General features: G+C 37.8%; 1 protein-coding gene across 1 annotated transcript in view; it reads left to right on the top strand.

Moving 5' to 3' along the window:
- The window catches only part of KLHDC1 (kelch domain containing 1), a 51,987-nt gene extending 35,895 nt beyond the window's left edge, over window positions 1-16,092 (top strand). Inside the window, exons 10-14 of the mRNA XM_077761230.1 lie at window positions 55-167; window positions 1,578-1,650; window positions 6,839-6,923; window positions 8,908-8,960; window positions 15,347-16,092. Coding sequence (XP_077617356.1) covers window positions 55-167; window positions 1,578-1,650; window positions 6,839-6,923; window positions 8,908-8,960; window positions 15,347-15,533 — 511 coding nt within the window. The 3' untranslated portion in view covers window positions 15,534-16,092. The remainder of the gene's footprint in view (window positions 1-54; window positions 168-1,577; window positions 1,651-6,838; window positions 6,924-8,907; window positions 8,961-15,346) is intronic.
- The last annotated feature ends 5,551 nt before the right edge of the window (window positions 16,093-21,643 follow it).

Genomic DNA, 21,643 nt, shown 5'->3' with positions numbered 1-21,643 from the left:
TTTTGACTAAAATGGTACCTTGGTTTTTCTATTTTTTTTTCCCCCTTGCCACAGGATTGCTGTTAATGGAGAAAACCCCAAACATCGGTCATGGCATACTTTAACACCAATAGCTGATGATAAACTTTTTCTATTTGGTGGACTAAGTGCAGACAATATTCCATTAAGTAAGTCAACTAAAGTGTAGCCTACAATTATTATCTCATTCTTTTTTTCTTCATTGTATTTGATATTTAAGGTGTGTCTTTTTCAGATTTCTGGTTTACCTTTATCCCCCACTGTATGCTTGCATTAAGAATTAGAAAACTCTTTTGATTCAGTACCTTTGGCTCTCCATATTCTCCTGTTCCCTAGATATATAGAAAAGGAAGGGTAGTTGAACCTAGATGAATTAAAGCTCCTTCCAACTTTAATATTCTGTGATTCTGTGCCTTCCTGATTTTTGATTTCAGTACAGCATAGGCTGGAATGGGGATTAGAGGAACAGTCTTCCCCAGAAGGCTCTGGAAATATAAGGTGGAAGGCCGGTTGCTTCTCTTTCTGTTCTAGAACTATAAAGAAAGTACTTAGCCAGAATTTTTAAACTCCTGTCACTCCTGATCCCAAGAGCTGTGGTTTTGTAATGCAGTGTTTTTTCCAGCAGCAAAACTGTGGCATCAGGAAAGGCAAATGACTAGGAATACGCACGTCCTAGCTTGACATAGCTGATGTTTTGTGTTTTCTTAACTTAGTAGTTTTCCATGGCTACAGATGTTTTCATAAGAAACCTTATATACCGTTGAACTCATTTGTATAATTCCCATATGGGATCTGGAAAAAAAACACTATTTTTCAGCAAAAACATATCAAGCATCAGCTGTGCATCCAGTAGTCTGCTGGACAACAGACAAACTCCAGAGGCTGGTTAGAGAAAGAGGGGATGTTAGTTATTGCAGATTACTATGCTTCTCCAGTCTGAAGGTTTGTAATTAGAAGAGATTTGGAATCTAATAAAAGAACTAACATCTATTTTTTCATTAGGGGTTATTTAATATCACATCTTTTTGAGCTCCTATTTGCTGATTTTGGTCATTGATCTGTGGGGAATTCCATGTCCTAACTCTTGGTCCAGTCAGTATCCTCCTGTATAGATTTAGTGTAACATACCGGTAGTATATGATACCAAGAAGTTATTTTAATCTTGTTGACTATGATAATGGCATTGTGATTATATGATAATGCCATTGTGATTCTGGAAAAATACATCTACTTTTAAAAGCCATGTTTAGTGAAGTATATGTGGGGGAAATGACAGGAGATCTAGGATTTGCTTTAGAATAATTGAGCCACAAGAGTAACAAAAAAAAAAAGAAATGGAGCACATGTAGCAAAATCTTAATAGTTGTTGAAACTGGGATATGTGAGGGTTCATTATCGTCTTCACTCTGCCTCTCTATATCCCTGAAAATTTTTGTGAGAAAATATGCATACACAAAAAAAAGATAATTGCATAAATGTAGCATGGTAAATTTTGGAAAAAAATGGAAATTTTATCCCGAAGACCTAATCTTAATTTCTTAACTGTCACAATATTGCAGGTGATGGTTGGATTTATAATGTCATAACAAATTGTTGGAAACAACTTACACACTTACCTAAAACAAGACCCAGGTAAGTATAGAACTTAAAGAGTGGTAAAATAGTTAAGAATTTCTAAAGTGTTAACTATAACACTGATTTTGTAGTGTTTGCCACTAAAATTACAAATTATCAAGAAAGGTATCTTTCAAATAATCCTAATGTTACCTAAATAATTTAATAATCATTTCAAATTATATCTGACTGTTAAAAATGTTCTATTCTGTTTTCATCCATATTTGTATATTTGAAAATGTTACTCTTTTAAGTAAATGTATAATCTTACCTGATAAATATGAAAATCCTAAGAAATTGGAAGTATCACATAATGTTAATATTAATAAGTAGACAAGAATGGATTTGACTTTAGTAGTTACTTGTTTTTGAAGAGGTTTATTGCAATTTAATGAGAAAATTACTTTCATGTTGTTAAAATAGATGGCAGATATTTATTTTTATCAACTGATACATTCATTTATATGAATTTTTGGAAAAAAAATGTTACTTATTTGTGATATATTATAGAGTAAAACTTGTCTAATTATTGTTAGAATACAGTTGATCCTTGAATAACACAAGTTTGAACTGCATGGGTCCACTTATTAAATGGATTTTTAAAATAAATACAGTACTATAAATATATTTTCCATATGATTTTCTTTTTCCCCATATGATTTTCTCTTTCTTTCTTTTCTTTTTTCCTGAGAGAGAGAGTGTGTGAGTGTAGGGCAGGGAGGGGTAGAGGGAGAGAGAGAGACTCTCAAGCAGGCTCCATGCTGAGCTCTGCTTGGAACTTGACACTGGGCTCAATCTCACAACTGTGAGATCATGACCTGAGCTGAAATCAAGAGTCAGATGCTTAACAGACTGAGCCACCCAGGCGCCCCATCCCATATGATTTTCTTAATAACATTTTCTTTTTTTTAATTTGAGTGTAGTTAACATATGGTGTTACGTTAGTTTCAGGTGTACAACATAGTGATTTGGCAAGTCAATACATTATGTTATGCTCACCACAAGTACAGCTTCCATCTGTCACCGTACAATGCTACTACAGTGCCATTGACTATATTCCCTATGCTGTGCCTTTTATTCCCATGAGTTATTTAATTGTAACTGGAAGCCTGTATCTCCCACTTCCCCTTCACCCATTTTTTTAAAGTGTTGTTTATTTGTTTATTTTGGGAGAGAGAGAGAGTGGGAGAGGGGCAGAGAGAGAGGAAGAGAGAGAATCCTAAGCAGGCTCCATGCTGTCAGCACAGAGCATGATGCAGGGTTTGATCCCACAAACCTATGAGATCCTGACTTGAGGTGAAATCAAATCAGAGGCTTAATCGACTGAGCCACCCAGGTGCCCCATTCCTTCACTCATTTTGCCCATCCCTCCACTCCCTTTTCCTCTATCAGTCATCAGTTGGTTCTCTGTATTCATAAGTCTGATTTTACTTTTTCTTTGTTTATTTATTCATTTGTTTTCTTTTGTTAAATAATGTTTTCTTTACTTATTGTGAAATACAGCATACCATACATATAACATATGTATTAATTGATTGTGTGTGTTATTGGTAAGGCTTCTGGTCAACAATTGGCTATTAGTAGTTAAGTTTTGAGGAGCCAGAAGTTACATGCAGATTTTCAGCTCTGGGGGGTATCAGTGCCCCAAACCCTGTGTTGTTCAAGGGTAAACTGTACAGAGAAAACCACATTTGTATTGTAATTCTTTTTCTTTTCCTAATTTGAGTGAGTAGTATAATAAAGATATATTCATAGGAAATTGAGAGTCAGAACATTTATAATCATTATAGTTAGTAATAGATTTTACTCTTTTCATGCCATGTATTTCAGAATGTTTTTTGCTATGGATTATGTATATAAGTGTGAAATCCACTTAATGGCATTCATTTCAGAAGTTTAATAAATGACAGTGAATTAACTTACTTGACAAAAAAGCCTGAAAAAAATTAGTATATATTTCAGTATGTATATCTATATTAATATGCACAAAAATTTAGAGTTTATCATAATTACATATGTGATTCTTATATTTTCATGTGTAGAAATTCATTGTAATGTATTATTTTAGCAATTTGGATTTTTGAAATGTGTTTTTTAAGTTAAAAAATTAAAACTTAAAAAACTCTTATAAAGAGTTTTATATTAACATATGGGAGCCCAAGAGTTCTAGTCCTTGCTCAGCTACTACCTCGCTTTTTGGCTTTGGGAAAGTCACTTAAAGAAACTGAGCATTAATTTCTCCATCTCATGAAATGAGGAAGTTGGACTAGAGAAGCTCTTAGTTCTCTTCCAATTGTTTGATTGCATTAATATCAGATAAAATGGTAGTAAGAATATGTTTAATTTTTAAATTGCTCCTATTTTATAATTCAATCTTTAATAAGTAATTAGAGCAACACAACTATTATCAATAATAGAACTGAGCTATGTAAAGACATTTCTTTGAATTCAGCTGATGTGTCATGTGAATAATATGCTTTATTAGAATGTTTAGGTGATAAGTTTAGAGCAGCTGTGAGAGGACATACACTATCAGTCTGTAGACAAAACATCAGGTTGCAAGCTAGATGTCACCAAAATCAAGGCAGGAAAGGCTTTCCAGTGTTCTCCGATGATGAAGTCCAGGCCAGAGTTTCCCTAAGGCAGATAAGACAGAGGCAGATCTATCTTCAGGTATGAGGTGAGGAGGCTACAGTTTAGTGTAAGGAGAACGTATATATGTGGATGTATACTAATTTTTATGAGTGAGAATTTACTTAACATCTAAGTACATTTTGTGCAAACTGTTCCAAGTTACACTTTGAAATGTGAATGGCCCAATTCTCCTCTTGTAATTCTACAGTGATTTCTCAACCTCTAGCAGCGTCTTTGGCCTTTACTGACTAGATGCCAGTAGTACTCCCCCTCCCTCCCACACACCTGGAGTTTTGACAGTCAAAAGCATTTCACATACTGTCAAATGTCCTATCCCCATGGGACAAATTCGCTCCAGGTTGAGAACCACTGTTGCACAGTGTGGCATCATCTCCTCCAGGTCTCACTGTGATTAGAGCCATGCTTGGGTGGAAGGCCATGTACATAGCCACATCTAATTGCCTGTGTAAGTGGCTGTCAACAAGGACCCCTTTTCAAATGTGTTTTTGAAAGAAGTCCAATGAAGTGTTGGCTTATAGAGCCTCAGGTATAACTGTTGGGTCCCATGACTGATACCGAGATTACACATAGCCTTCTCTCCTAGAGTTTAAGCATTCCTTGTATTCCATTTCCTTTACCCAGTCCCCACCCCAGACCCCACAACATAATCTGGGTGTTGATGAAGATTTATGTCAATTTGTGTTCTAACATATAAGTTGGAGAATTGGGCTGAGTATTTCCTAAATAAAATCTCATGACTCAGTTCTATCCTGGGTCCTGAGTGCAAATGTCATTAAATGTGTGAGTGATTGGTTGAGGAAAGTATTTGACATAACAAATTGTGTATAACCCTACTGTTTGCACTTGTAGAAGTTAAGTGAAAAGGATTAATGTACTAAAAATAAGTTATGTGGTAATAAAGGGTAATATGTAATTGTTTGGGGTGTCTCTTGCTTCAGCAATTTGGTCTATTAAGAAAAGTCATCAAAATTTCCTAAGAGTTAAAGCAATGACTTTATAAAATTCTTGATTTATCTTCTAAAATTGAGAAATTTATGTGTACTTTTTTTCCTGAGAGAGCTCCTGGAAATGTTCAATTTTATAAAACATAATATTATTCTTTGTAAGTACTGTGAAATTGGAGATGACTATCAGCTATCAGACCATTTCCAAAAGAACAATAGATGCTCTACTCTTATGAAATATTTTTTTATTTAATAGTTGAATAAGTCATGCTGGTTTTTGTATTTGCTTTTGTTAATCGAGTTTTGGAGCACCTTCTGCATGCAGAACACCATATTTAGGTATTTTTAAAGAGAAGCATAAAATTAGATTACCCAGGTTCCAGTGGTGTGCTAGTAAAGGGTTAACAGCTGCTCTCCAGCAAGAACAAAACCAAAAAGCCCTACTTTGTAGCATTTGCTGATTTCCACATTGGTCAATTTCAAGCTACCAGCATGATGGCACTGAACATGGATTTGAAGAGAGATAGGCACAGTTGGTTTTAACTAGCCGCTAAGCCACTTCCAGCACACCACTGGCAAGTTTTGACCTCAGGACCTCATGTGTGGACCTTTAGAAGACCCACACATCAAATAATTAAAGGCATGTATAGGGCAGTTTATCTTCAAATATAAGTCAGAAGATGACAAAAGGAGTACATAAATGTTGAAAGGTGCTGACCAGAGAAGGTAACAGAGCCAGTTAGGGTATTTGGAACACTTCCTGGGGATTTTGATTCTGTGCTTAAGGCACTGAAAAAATGATTTATCATCCTAAGCATAAGAAACGGGGTGAGCAAAAGCCTAGAGATAGGTAAACTTTTCCTTAGGGGATGCAAATAAATGAACTTGGCTGACGTGGAGGTTTCACTGCTAGGGGTGGGGGGGAAGTGGGCCAGTAATTAAAATCTGTGGGTAAAAATAGTTGTTGGCTATGAATATTAGGCTAAGAAAAATGGGACAGTTGCTTCCTGATCAGGACATGTCCATGGGTAAAAACATTTGAAAAATGTTATTTGTCAGCTAAATGTAGCTGAGAGAGATTAGAGACAGAAAAACGAATAACATGATAATGGTATTTTGTACCGAGAGTGATAAGTAGGATGACAGTGTAAATGCAAACGGAATGCCGAGTGGGGTTTGTCAGATGACAGGGAACAGAGAACAGGAAAGAAAAGTAAAAAATGATGAAAACAATAACATGGCAGATACTCATAAGAAAATTGGGGAAAGTGTCCATTTCAGCAATAGGATGATCAGTTCCTTTTTAACTAATTTATTTCAGTGATAATATCTATGAGATAAAGAGGCTAGAAAAAGGTTGGGGGTGTAATAGAAAAGAATTATTGGGGGTCATCTCCTTAATTGACATGATTTAATGGGGATCTAATCTTTTAGTGATTCTAGAGGAATCTTCAAAATCTAATCTCTTGAACCTCAAGGTTTAAGTTCAGTCATGCTCATTTTGAAATAGATTAAATGTGGAAGTATGCAATTTAAAATTGATTTATATGTAACATACGGTTTCTTTCTTCATAGTATTTTACTCTCCTTATAATTTTCGATTATAGGTTATGGCATACAGCCTGTTTGGGGAAAGAAAATGAAATAATGGTATTTGGTGGGAGCAAAGATGATTTACTTTCCTTGGATACAGTAAGAAAATTTCATATTAAATATTTCCTCTGAGTAGTTTTGTTATTCAAACACAATGGCTATTTAACAAGATTGTTGTTGTTCCCACGTTGCAAAATATGCAAGAACATGAAATTTTGCTCTGTGGTGTGACTAATCTTCAGAATGAGTGGTTTTTGTGAAGCATTTCAGGATATTTTGAGTTTACAAATAAAAATAGGTCTATTAACCTCATTAGTCAAATTTTTTTTATTAAAAAAATTTTTTTATGCTAGTTTATTTTTGAAGGAGAGAGAGACAGACTATGAATGGTGCAGGGGCAGAGAGAGAGGGAGACACAGAATCTGAAGCAGGCTCCAGGCTCTGAGCTGTCAGCACAGAGCCTGATGGAGGGCTCGAACCCATGAACTGGGAGATCACGACCTGAGTGGAAGTCAGACAGTTAACTGACTGAGCCACCCAGGCACCCCTTTGTTTGTTTGTTTAATTTTTAATGTTAATTTATGTTTGAAGGAGAGAGAGAACTTCAGTCGTCAAATTATTAAGAGCTTTTAAAGGACGACTCTTCCTTTTCTTTTCTCTTTGAGTCTCACCATAGTATCGGTGTTTATAATTTTACTGAATTAAAATATTTGTAAGGTATAAATGATATTTTATAAGAATGTATATAATGTATACATAAACTGAGTGTAGTGATAAGTACCCATGAAATTTGCTACCTCACTCAGTAACTAGAACATCAATGCTAGCTTCTCCCATCAAGAGGAAACTGGTTTGATATTTTTAAGTGTATTTTCTTTCTAGTTTATGTGTCTTTTGCCACTCCTTCATCCATTTTAATTTTAAAGCAGTCTCATTTTAAAATTTGATAAAACTAAGGCAAAAGAAAGAAATGAATAGCCTTTGGAGAGTGTTGTTCTTTCACTCTTAACACCTTGGGAAAATCAGAGTGAGGTGGCCATGCTCATGCTGTGCTGTGTTGGGACAGGAGTTCTGCACTGGTTGCTCTGGTTTATCTAGGACATTTGGGAACCGCAGGACTCTGGACTCAGAGCCAGCAGGGAGAGAGTGCACTGGCCAGAATCAGCCAAGTGGGTGCCCACTCTCTCGGGAAATCTTTTCACACTAGTTCTCTCCAGAGCTGTGCCTGTCCAGTGACAAATGCTGAAATGAGCTGGCTTCTCTCCAGGGAATTTGGTGGACTTTCTCGTTTTGTGGCCTCCAATTTGAACGTTATGTATATTGAAAGTTTTAGAACTTTCTTTGGCTGAGAATTTGATGCTTCAACAAAAGATCAAACCCACGACTTTGCATTTAATTAAAAAGCAAACTTGGTGGTTTGTTTTCTTTTTCTTGGCACTAGAAATCATTGGTAGGATACAGAGTTTATCATTAAACAGGAATTCTGATTAAAATAAATATAAATTATGAAATTCTAAAGACTTATTTGAAAGGATTAGGGACACTTTCTGCTGACTCTTCCACATTACTTTTAGATGAAAGAATCATTTTTCAAAAAATCTTCTGGATCTGAGATTCCCAAATGGGACCATTTGGAAAAGAGAGACAAGATAAAGAGATATTAAAATAAGAGTCATTTGGAAGAGAAAAGCTCTGCTGAAAAAAACAAAAAAGCTTGAAAACCACAACTTTTCTCATTTTAAACTCACTGTTCTAAGAGAGAAACATGTTTCTGAGTTAAATTTGCAGTTGTCTAGGTTGTGATTAGGTAGAAATTTGGTCACTAAAAAAAACTAGTAATGTACCCAAAGTTTGTGGGGACAGCAGGTATGTGTATGTTTATGTATGGGGTGTGTGTGTTTGTGTGTGTGTGTGTGTGTGAGAGAGAGAGAGAGAGAGAGAGAGAGAGAGAGAGAATAGCTAGAGGAATATTTATTTGCTCTTTTACGTAATCTTGTTTACATTTACAAAAAGAAAATATTCAGTTATTGATACAATTTTATTATTTTGAACACCTTGATAATTCTTTTTTTATGTTGATTAGGGCCACTGTAATGATTTACTGATCTTTCAAACACAGCCTTATTCACTACTCAGGTAAGTAGTTTCATTATATATACATACATGTAACACTATTAATATAGGATGATTTCTTTCATCTTCCTTTTTGGGAAGCATTATAATTTTTCACGTCGTTTAGGATTTGAATTTAAAAAAATATTTACATCTTCCCAAAAGTATAATCAAATTTGTAGTAGTGAACCATACACCAATGTGATTTTTAAAAATTAAAATATACAGTACAATCATATTTTTATTTTGTGCATAAAATTGCATTTAGTTCATATGGGAATATTAAAAATACTGTATTTCCTTGATTCTAAGTCTGAAATTTTCATATTTTAACTCTTATGAAATCAGAGTATGTCCAATAATAGACACACATACATATATGTGCATCTAATTTAGTAGAATTTCTCTTTTTTTAATACCAAATCTGTTATTAAATTGGTGGGGTGATTTATGGTGTCTTAGTTCACACACTCTTGCTTGATTTATTTTTTTAATTTATTTTGAGAGAGAAAGAGAGTACAGGAGCTGTGGGAGCTATGGGAGGGGCAGAGAGAGAGGGAAAGCCAGAGAATCCATACTCAGGGCAGAAGCTGACTCAGGGCTTGAACACATGAATCGTGATATCATGACCTGAGCCAAAATCAAGAGCTGAATGTTTAACCAACTGAGCCACCCAGGCACTCCTCACATATTCTTGCTTTAAAAGGAGTACATGCGAGGTTTAGTTGGAAGATTGTGGAAGAAGCCCTGTTTCTGTCTGAGAGTCAGGAGGAAGGAGCTGAGTGAAGTAGAAGTGGCCCAGTGAACAAGTGTGGTGTTTTATGCAGGAGGAATAACATGGGTGAAGGCACATGAGAGAGAGGTTGACATGTTGTATGTCAGGGAGTAGGCTGTAACTTCCAGACGTTCTACAACTTGAACCACTTCAAAACCATTGGACCAGATGAAACTGGATCATCCTAATGTCTTTCGTAACTGCTCCTTCTGCTTTTTTAGTGGTTCCTTCTGTTACTGCACATTAGAATCTCATAGGAAACTTCAACAAGTATTGATGCTTGTGTTCCACATCCACACATTATGGTTTAATTGATCTGGGGCATGGCCTGAACTTAGGAATTGCTCAAAGACCCCATGGTAATTCTAATGTGCAGGCAGAGTTTGGAAGTTGCTGATGTAATGATTATAGTGCCCTGTATTATCACTTATCTTTTGCTACGAACAGAACTACTTTCCTAAAGTAGATTGCAAGTTCCTTATATACAGGAATCAAAAAATACAATATTGGAGTGCCTACCATGGGCAGGCACTGTGCTTTAAAATGAAAAATCATGGATGGGCATGGAGGAGGACCCTTATGGGGATGAGCACTGAATGTTATGTGGAAACTAATTTGACAATAAACTATTTGTAAAAATAATAATAATAATAAAAAAATAAAATAAAATGAAAAATCATGATCTTTTCCTTAAATTGCTAGTAATACAGAAGGCAGGGTTTCAACAACTATAAAAGAAAAATAATGTTGCTTTAAGAACATTACACGAAGGAACATACACAAAGTTGATGATTGACTTGTGGAGAAAAGGTCTTCTGTCCATGTGGTTAAGATGATGAGGGTTAGGGGAGTCTTTGCAGAAGAGGAAGGGTTTGAGACAATTTGCTCTGAACAAGCACTGCATGGAGGTTAGCACAAGATATGTGAGTATGGTATGTTCTGGAAACTGAATTCCTGAGACAAAAGTACAAGGTGGGGAGTTGGACAAGAAATCAGAAACCATATATCATCTAGAGGCTTGTGTTTCATGAAGATGAGTTTACATTATCTTGTAGATCAAGAAGCATAGACAAATTTGGAGCAGAGGAATGAGATGTTCATATTACAAATTAGAACAAATTATGTTATACATACAAAAAATAGATGTTAATTGACTGTGTCATCGGTAAGGTTTCCTGTCAACAGTAGGCTATTAGCAATTAAGTTTTGGGAGAGTCAAAAGTTATATGTGGATTTTCTACTACATGGGGCCTTGCTACCCCTAACCCTCTCACTGTTGAAACGGTATTTATTTATATGCTGAGGAGAAGAACCAGCTGTTGGAAACACAAGAAAATGGGGTGCCTGGGTGGCTCAGTAGGTTTAGCCTCTGACTCTTCACTTTGGCTCAGGTCATGGTCTCAGGGTTGGTGAGTTCAAGTCCCGTATTGAGCTCTGTGTTCACAGTGCTGAGCCTGCTTGGGATTCTGACTCCTTCTCTCCCTGTCCCTCCCCAGCTTGCTCTCTATCTCTCTCAAAATAAATAAAATTAAACTTAGGAAAAAAAACACAAGGAAATTAAGGAAAAATTGGCGCATCTGGGTCTTGAGGAGGTGGGTTTTAGTGAACAGGTAATTGAATTAGTCATTGAGTAGAGGAAGAATGTTTTTAAAATAATGAAGAAAGTAGGGATATAGAGGCAGATGAATTTGTTGGCTGGGGTGCAGGGTGCTGAGAAAGCGTAGTTGGTAGTGAGGTAAGAAAGAGGAGAGGTGAGGACAGGAGTGGAGAAGATTTGAAATCTCTGCTGCCAGTGGCTTCCAGAAGATAACCAACTGGGCTGTATAACACAGCAGTACCAACAAATATCAGGGGGCTCAGCTGAGACCTAAGGGAATCGGAGGATGGGCCCTGTCTGTGGCTGCACCGAGCTGGTGGCCAGTGTGGAAAGGAGCTGGCTGACTGAATTCCCCCATGGTTGGAGGTTAGTCAGGGTGATGTGACAGAAGGACAGTGGAGAAGGGGATTAAAGTTTCTGGCAAGAGAATGAAGTGCAGATGGACCGGGCTGGGTAGGAAAGGAAGCTGAGACTGGAGGGGGCTTGTTGTCCGGAGAACTGGGAAGAGCGGAAGGGAGTGCACATAGGAAAAGGATAGAAGGCTTGTGATCCCAGAGGAGAATCTGGAAGCGGAAGGTTTCAGAGGCAGATCTGTCCTCAGTGAGGTTATAAAGACTCAAAGAGTTTTCCACACAGAGTTTTCAGCGATGGGGGGTGGAGGGTGGGGAGAATGAGCAGGTTAACAGAGGGCAACACTTGCAGGTGAAATGACAGCATCCTGGAGCAACAATAGACAATACTCAAGTAGCTACTGGACTGTGTTAACAGAGACGCTGCACTCTTTTCTCGAGAAGGCTGCATGCTAAGCACTTTCCTTAGATTTCAGTTAAAGCAAGGGCAGGAAGTCAGAGGAAGCAGAGGTGTTTGCAGACACAGCTGGTGTTCCAAAAAGCACACAGTTCGGAAGGGAAGATAAACAATGATGGGGACGATGGACCAGCATAGAAATGAGAGAGAGCCATAGGACAGACTGGATGGACTAGTGTTTGGCGCTGGGACTGGGTGTGACCATCAGTCCTACTTCTTGATATCACCCTGTGCCCCTAGTACAGTGCTTCTGTGACTGCGTGCACACCCTCTTCATGCTGGGCGCATTTTGATGCATCAAAACTTGAATACAAAAAACAAAAAAACCAACTTTGACTGTAGCAGGAATTTAGTGGTATTATTGCGTGAGGTGTATTCACCACCACCAGTGGTCCACAGTGCAGCTAGAGCGATCTTTTTATTTTAAATTATTTGATAATAAAAGGTTTCTTTTATTTTAATTTTAAATTGTATTTACATTTTAAATTAACTCAGAAGGCATTTAGCACTCCCTGTGTTGAAACAGTGGAAAAATACAAAGATGAATAGAACGCGGCTCCTCATCTCAAGATACTTGGACGATCTAATGTATTTGTGGGATCATGCTCATCATACATTTGGGTACATACATAGTGCTAAATGGAAATACCGCTACTGCTTATTCTGATAAAAAAAATAAGATGTATTTACCAAGAGAATTCATACAGTATGAAAAGAATATGGTAAAAAATAAATCACCTATGAGCCATCACCCCCATTCATATTCGTTGAGAGTTTGCTGTCTATCCTTCACACTTTAATTTTTTTTAATGTTTTATTTCTGAGAGAGAGAGAGAGAGAGAGAGAGAGGCAGCGTGAGCAGGGGAGGGTCAGAGAGAGAGGGAGATACAGAATCCGAAGCAGGCTCCAGGCTCTGAGCTGTCAGCACAGAGCCCGACGCGGGGCTCAAACTCACAAGCTGTGAGATCATGACCTGAGCCAAAGTCGGACGCTTCACCGACTGAGCCACCCAGGCGCCCCATCCTTCACACTTTAAAATGAAAACTGTGTGGTTTTAACCTTGCTAAGAGGCCACTGGAACCTTAATGAGAGCAGTACATGTGCATGTGTGTGCTGATTTGTCCGTGTGTGTATAAAGGGTCAAAGTATGCATCCTGTTTATAATCTGCTTTTGATACTCATACTGTGGGTATCTTTCATGTAAATATATGATCATTCAGTGATTTATAGACCTATATTTATGTTTGTACCAGCTGTGCCGTGTTTTATTTCATGGAAGTACAATTTCTTTACTGGCCTATTGACATTTATTTAGGACATCTCAATTTGAGGCTATCATAAAAAATTATATGTGTCATATTCTTGTATATGCTTTTGGAAAACTTACATATCTCCTCAGGAGAAACTCCTAGAAGGGGTATTGGTGGATCAAGGCATGTGCACATCTTATGCTGTGATGATCATGCAGTGATTCCCACTGCCCTTAGGCAAACTGCAGATTCCTTACCATGGTGTTCAGGGCCTCCCCCTGTCTGTCTACCTCATTTCCGACCATGTCCCACGCTCGGCACTCTCGAGCTATATTTGAACCACTCAGTTGTAGTTTCTGTGATCTTATTTCTCATTTCTAGGACTTTGCAGGTGTGTGTCCCCTATCATAATACTTTCAATTTGTTGAGACCCTCCAGGTCTCCACTTGGACATTCCATCTGGAAGGTTTCCCAGCTTGCTGTGGTTCTCTTGGTTATTCTTCCTGTCTGACTCCCCCAGAACCCTGTACCCGTCAAGGAAATTTCATGTTATCCCAGTCACACCATCGTTTATCCTCACTAAATCATAATCTCCTTGAAAGCTGAAAAAGGATTTTTCTCAATATTGGATTTCCTCCTCCTAAATAGTGCACACGAGTAAGTGTTGAGTCAGTGAATGAATAGCAATGGCAGAGTCCATCTCCTCTTCGGACTCTTCCCTTCCCCCTGGTGGAAAGGGCACAGAGGCTGTTGTGATAACAGTGGCAGAGTTAAATTTACATCAAGTGTAAGATTCGTGCCATTCACTTGTATGTCTCTTGTGTCTGTACGTTTTTGCTCCCTTTGTTTAGAGTTTTCACAGAGAGAAAAGTCTTCATGAAAGTATGGAAGATATAAAAATCTAGAGTATAAATCCTCATAAAAATGACAACTGAGGTTAACTACAGCAGAATCAAGTGAATTTGTTTTTAAAACTTAAAAAAGATTTACTTACTTTTTTTATGTAAAGCTTATCAGTTGAAATAGATGCTTTTTTTTTTAATGTTTTTTATTTATTTCTGAGAGAGAGAGACAGCATGAGCAGGGGAGGGTCAGAGAGAAAAGGAGTCACAGACTCTGAAACAGGCTCCAGGCTCTGAGCTGGCAGTCACCACAGAGCCTGACGCGGGGCTCGAACCCACAAACCGCGAGATCATGACCTAAGTGAAAGTCAGACGCTCAACCTCAACCGACTAAGCCACCCAGGCGCCCCGAAATAGATGCTTTCTTGATGGTTCTTCATCAAGTTTCTTTTGGTTTTAAAATATGAAACTTTTTCAAAGTAGCTTAAGATAAAAAGGGAGTTGTATTTGGAAGGCCTCTACTTGGTGGTAGAATCAGAGGGGAAAAAATGAGCACCCAGACCCCCAGGAGGAGAGAACCTCAGGTGGGCTCTCATTGGCGCTTTCTGCATTGCTGTTCCATTCCTCTCCCCAGACCTCTCTTGAGGGCAGTGTAAGTCACCAAGTCACGGGCTCCAGTGTAGGGAGTCATAGGCGGGGATGGGGAGGACTGGGTCACGTGGCATAAAAATGGATGTTAGATGCTTCATCTTGGGGCGATGGGAGAAAAGGACAGTTCTCTGAGAAGAATAGCTGGTCATTGGACTAGGAAGATAAGTGAAAAATGGTCTGCTACAGACTAACCTGCTTTGAAATTAAATCTGAATCTTTTCTGTTTAAATAACATTATGCATGGTGCATGGTACATTGAAATGTCTGTTTCCATGGGATTTGGGTCAGATATGGCCTCGATGCTATAAAAATACACAATTATTGTGGCGCTCTGGGAAGAACGTACATCCTATCATGTTCCAACCAATACAAAGGAAACACATTATCGTGTAACCATTTTATAATGATTTTTATTAAGAATACTTACCTATACATATTTTATAAGTTCAGGTTCAAAAACTAATAATTCCGTAATGCTTTATTTACAGGTCATGCCTTGACTGCATTGGTAAAAATGCTATAATTTTAGAAAGTCAGATATCTTTATTACCTCCTAAACTTCTGCAACAAGTGCTCAAAACAATAACATTTTGGACTGCAGCTAATCACCGGGAAGAACAAAGAACCCAAAAAGAAGAAACGGAAAATAAGTATCAGTGGATCAGTAGCAATTAACTTGTCAGTAGTATGTGTAAACATTTTAATCAGACTGCATATTTACCCCCCCAAACTGGAGGCTTTATTTAGAGGATAAAATTTGAAACAAAAATGCTATGTTCAAGTGATTATAGGACATGGAATATATGGGAATAAGATGTTAATGGAAGATTAATTTATATTTATCTATGTAAATTAATTTGCTAATTAGCTGCAGGAAGAAATATACTTTCTGAAAGAATGTGCAATTGTAAGAGATTTTAACTCACTGTGTACTCTTCACTGGAAAGTTTATATGAATTTGAGGAGAATGAGAAATTAGCCCAAGGACTTCAGAAATCCCCCAACATAATAATAGGTAAAAATACTATACATCAACTTTCAGAAAGAAAGGACTCTCAAGCCACTTAAAAATTATCTAAAGCTTCTCATTAAATAACCCGGTTATTTAAAAATTTCTCCTTCAATAACTGATACAGCAAAATGGTAAAATAGGCAGTCGCTAATATGGATTAAATATTGGACTCCTACCGTTTAGCACTTACCTAGTAAACTCTTATTAAGCTTCACTGTTTAACTTCTCCTCAGCTTTATTTGAGTAGCAGAATAAATGCCTTCAATGTCTTTCCATTACCCCTAAGATACTAGTTTATCCAAATTTATAAAGACCATGTTTTAAAGTGTCTAACGTGGAGGTTACCTTATTCTACAGACTTTGAAATATAAAGAAACAGTAAATCCATTAGCTTTTGAGTCACAGTAAAATATACTTTTGTCCTGGAAGAATACTTCTAAAGTAGTTTCTGTAAGTAATGAAATGGGATGGTATCCTAGTAATTTGTCTTTATAGAAACCCTGCTATTTGGCTCATAAGGAAATATGTGATCTTCCCGTTTATTTTCAGTATTATGTACCTATACAGAAGTGGTACACTATATTTATATTCCTTAAGCTAGTACTTTTGCCATAATTAAGAAATTACTCATACTCTCAGTTATACCCTTCCATTGAATAATTAATAACAATGAATAATTAAAAAGCTCAATATATAAAATTATTCTCCCTAACACCACCAAGTTATCTCTAAAGTTTAAAATGTTAGAATATATTTCTATATGAAATATATAATTTATAATGTAATTATACTAGTTTGTAGTATCTCATTAAATTTTACAGATATATTTTATATATATGTACCATACTTTGGATGTGTAAAGCTTCTATTTATGTACTTAAATACTTTGTGCTTACATTTTATTTATTATACAAACTCTATAGATACACTATTTTCCTAGTTTTGTTAGTGTGAACCAGTCATTAGAGTTGATTGTGCAAACAAGATTTCAGTGTAAGTTTTCTTTCTTTTTTTTTTTCCTTTCTTTCTTTTTTTTCTTTGCTATTTTTAGGGTGAAAATAGATTTAGAAAAAGAATCTCACAGGCAATATACATCCCAGAAGTAATTATTACTATGGACTTCTGTTATCAGCATTTTTAAGGGAAAAAAATCTGAAAACCTATGGGATTCAGATAGAATGACATTGAATGGAATGAGCATCTTCTGAAGTGTGGATGATGGGAATTTAAATTCTGGATTAGGCAGACACCTTCTTTAGCCTCTTAGAAAAGCACTTCTGGTTTCAAATGGTTTACTTGGAATGTTAAATTTGGATTCACCCCCTGTCAAAATACACTAGCGTTTAGGCATCAAGAGAAAGAGAAATCTGTTATCTGTGGCACACAAAACTAGTGCTGTTCTTTTTTGACTTAATATACTGTGCTGCTTCAATAGCAGGAGTGGCAAGAAATTCTGATCTTTACCTTTAAGTTCCACAAGTTGGCTTAAACCAGGTTTGGTTTCTCTGCTGTTAGGAGATGTAGACATTCTGGGTGCCTGGAAAACCCATTTTGAAGTCTCAGAGCCAAGCAGTCTTAATCCCTCACTTCTCACTAGCAGCTGGTTTACTGTCAAGTTCTGTGCTCCTGACCTCCGGGTGTAGAGGGGCTCAAGACAGCGACAGCCTCAGAACTGTCTCTCAGAACTCCCCTTACGGGCTCTCTGTTCAAAAAATGATTCTACAGGGTTTGATAGTTCTTTTCAGGTTTCCAATCTGGTTCTCAAGGAAGAAGGATTTCTAGCCAACTTTATTTTGTCTCTCAGGATATTCTTCCAGTTGTCAGGAAGGATTCTTTTGAGTATTAATGATCTTTGGTGTGATATAATAAATAGCACATCTAAGTTAGTGTACATTTTGTTTTTCCAAATAATGTCTTTGCACACATACCTTTAAAAAATGATCAGCCTTTGGATAAAAGCTTAAAAGTATTCTTTAGAACTTTGTACTTTCAGTCCAGGCACAAAGTGATGCTTTCACTAATACATTATTTGTATCATATGTGTATGTGAGAGAGAAATAGTATAAACTCACTGAGAATAATTTTCAGGGTTGTACATACTGTCTGACAACTTAAAATTTTGACTTCAGAAAATTTCAAAAGAAGCAATTTTAGAAACATAATGCTTCCTGCCCACCGTGTGTGTGTGTGCGTGCGCGTGCGGGCACACGCACGCACACCTGTTTTTTTTCATTGGATTAATGTGATTCTATTGGAATTTCTAGTTTGATGCGTTCACCATATAGCCCAGTATGTGGGTATAGCAAGATCATATTTTATCACCCTGTTACAGACTGAATGTGTGTGTTTCCCCCAAATTCATATATTGAAACCCTGCTCCTCAATCAATGTGGTAGTATTTGGAGGTGGAGTATTTGGACGTAACTAGATTTAGATGAGGTCATGAGGGTGATGACCCCATGATGGGATTATTGTCCTAATAAGAAGGGGCAGAGACCAGAGCGCACTCTCTTCCTGCCACGTGAGGATGCAAGCCCATGAAGAGGGCTCCCACCTAAAAGCAAATCTGCCAGCACCTTGATCTTGGACTTCCCAGCCTCTAGAACTATGAGAAATAAATGTCTGTGGTTCAACCCATCCGGTCTGTGGTATTTTGTTGTAGCAGCCAAGCTGACTCAGACACACCTGCAGTCCAAAACTTACATTAGGGTTCTGGTGGTATACATTCTATAAGTTTAGAGAGATGTATAACAACATGTATCCACCATTACAGTATCGTATAAAATAGTTTCACTGCCCTAAAACTCTTCTGTGCTCTGCCCATTCATTTCTCCCTCTCCACTCACCTGCAACCATGGCTCTTTTTGCTTTCTCTGTAGTTTTGCCTTTTCCATATGTCATATAGTTGGAATCACAGAGTATGTAGCCTTTTCAGGTTGGTGTATTTCAGTAGTAGTAAGCATTTAAATGTCCTGTGTATGTTGTCATGCTTGAAATGATGGCTCGTGGCTTTGCAGCACTGAATAATAATATACAGTTGTTGGACTGAACCAGAGAATTTTTTAAAAAGATTTTCTGCATAGATAATCATGTAATCTATGAATAAAGTTTTGTTTCTTCCTTATCATTTTATTTCTTTTTCTTACTGCGCTAGTGAGGACATCCAGTATGATGTTGAGTAGTCGTTGTGAGAGGGGACATCCCTGCCTTGATCTTAGTGGGAAAGCTTTGAGTTTCTCACAGCACTAAGTATGATGTGAATTGTAGGTTTTTGTAGATGTTCTTTATCAAGTTGAGGAAGTTTCTCTCTTAGTTTGCTGAGTTTTTATCCTGAATGGGTGTTAAATAATGTTCTGCTTCTACTGATAATGATAATTTGATTTTTCTTACCCTTTTGATGTGGATTCTATTCATTGATTTTTGAATATTGAACCAGCCTTAAATACTGGGGGTAAGTCTCACTTGGTCATGGTGTCTAATTCTTTTTTAATTTTTTGGATTTGATTTACTAATATTTTAATGAGGATTTTTGCATCTATGTTCATGAGCAATATGGGTGTGTCATTATCTTATGATGTCTTTGCCTGGTTTTGGTATTAGGATACTGCTGGCCTCAGAATGAGTTAGGAAGTTTTCTTTGTCTTATAAAAGAGATGATAAAAAAAAAAATAAAAGAGATGATAAAATATTGATATTTCTTCTTTAAATGTTTGTTAGAATTTACCAGTGAACCCATCTGAGCCTGTTGTTTTCTGTTTTGGTAGGTTATTTATTATTGATTCAACCTCTTTAAATTTCTTTTAAACCTTTTATTCATTTTTTGAGAGACAGAGAAAAACAGAGCATGAGCAGGGGAGGGCCAGCAACAGAGAGAGACACAGAATCTGAAGCAGGCTCCAGGCTCTGAGCTGTCAGCACAGACAAAGGTCTCAAAACCCATGAACTGTGAGATCATGACCTGAGCCAAAGTCAGAGGGTTAACAGACTGAGCCACCCAGGCGCCCCTGATTCAATTTCTTTAATATAGACTTATGCAGATTGTCCTTTTTTTTTTTCTTTAATATTTTATTTATCTCTAGGAGAGAGAGAGAGACAGCGTGAGCGGGGAGGGTCAGAGAGAGAGGGAGTCACAGACTCTGAAACAGGCTCCAGGCTCTGAGCTGGCAGTCAGCACAGAGCACGACGCGGGGCTCGAACCCACGAACCGCGAGATCATGACCTAAGTGAAAGTCGGACGCTTAACCGACTAAGCCACCCAGGCACCTCATTGTCCATTTTTTCTTATGTGAGTTTTCTCAGATTGTGTCTTTCAAGGAATTGGTCCGTTTCATCTAGGTTATCAAATATAGAAGTAGGGTTGTTCATAAGATCTCTTTATTATCCTTTTTTTTTTTTAATGTTTTATTTAGTTCTAGGAGAGAGAGAGACAGCATGAGCAGGGGAGGGTCAGAGAGAGAGGGAGTCACAGATTGAAACAGGCTCCAGGCTGCGAGCTGGCAGTCAGCACAGAGCCCGAGCCAGGGCTCGAACCCACGAACCGCGAGATCCTGACCCAAGCGAAAGTCGGACGCTTAACCCACTAAGCCACCCAGGCGCCCCTCTTTATTATCCTTTTAATGTTCATGGGATCTGTAGTTCTGTCCCCTATTTCATTTCTGACATTTGTAACTTGTGTCTTCTCTTTTTCCTTAGAGAAACTGGCTTAGAGGCTTACTGACTTTATTGTTCTTTTCAAAGAACCAGCTTTTAGTTTTCTGTCTCTTGTTTCCAATTTCATTGATAGAGCCTTTAAAGTTTTATTATTATTTTTCTTCCACTTGGGATTTAACTTGCTCTTCTTTTTCTGGTTTCCTAAGATGAAAACTAGGAGGGTTGATTTTACATCTTTAATCTTTTCGAATATGCATATCCATTCAATGCCATAAATGTCCCACTAAGCACTGCTTTCACCCATCCCACAAATTTTGAAGAATTGTAAACATGGGCAGTGAGTAGGTAAGGAGTTGTAGGCTATGAAAATTTGAGTGAGGAAAGTCTCTGTTATGTTCAACGTATTCCTTCCAAGTAGTGGTAGCAGCGTGAACATGGGGAAGAGACAGGATAATGAAGCACACTCCACTCACCGAACACATCCAAGTTAAGTGGTACCATTAATTAGGGATTTAACATGTATTGTGGGCCAACCCTACTTTACAGGTGAGGAATCAAGTTTAGATTACAATAATTTTTTCTTGACCTAATTGAAATGTATCAAATAAAATGTAACGAAGCAGTATCTGCGTGAACAAAATTTGCCATCCTCCCTTAAGGACTGTGCGATGACGGTTTCTGATATACTTTTGAGTACAATTTTCCAGACTGGGTTTGGAAACTAAATTAAGCTCTCTGCCGAAGCTCGGCGAGCAGAGGTGCCTGGACTCTGTGGGCACAGTCGGGTGGCATGCAGTCGGGTACCCCACGCGCACCCGTGCGGAGGGTCTGGTGCCATGCCTCCTGGACACAGCAAGGCGGGGCATTGACACTCTTGTTGAAGCTGACACCAGAAACTCACCGAGCAATGTCACTGCCCTTTTTCAGACTGTAACCCTTTGAGAACATTCCTCAACCACACAGGGACTATTTCTCGGTATTTATTTTTTTTTTTTCGAGTGGGTGGCTACAATCCTTCTCAATCCTTCTCAGCCCGCCGTGCACGGACGCTCGGAGCGTGTCTGGTGCTCGGTCAACACATCACCGGGGCCCAGGCCGGCCGCGGGGGCGGCGGCGGCGGGAG

Source organism: Crocuta crocuta, unplaced genomic scaffold, assembly GCF_008692635.1.
Source record: "Crocuta crocuta isolate KB4526 unplaced genomic scaffold, BGI_CrCroc_1.0 scaffold163, whole genome shotgun sequence".
Taxonomy (NCBI): domain Eukaryota; kingdom Metazoa; phylum Chordata; class Mammalia; order Carnivora; family Hyaenidae; genus Crocuta; species Crocuta crocuta.
This window is presented reverse-complemented; position numbering and strand designations above follow the sequence as displayed.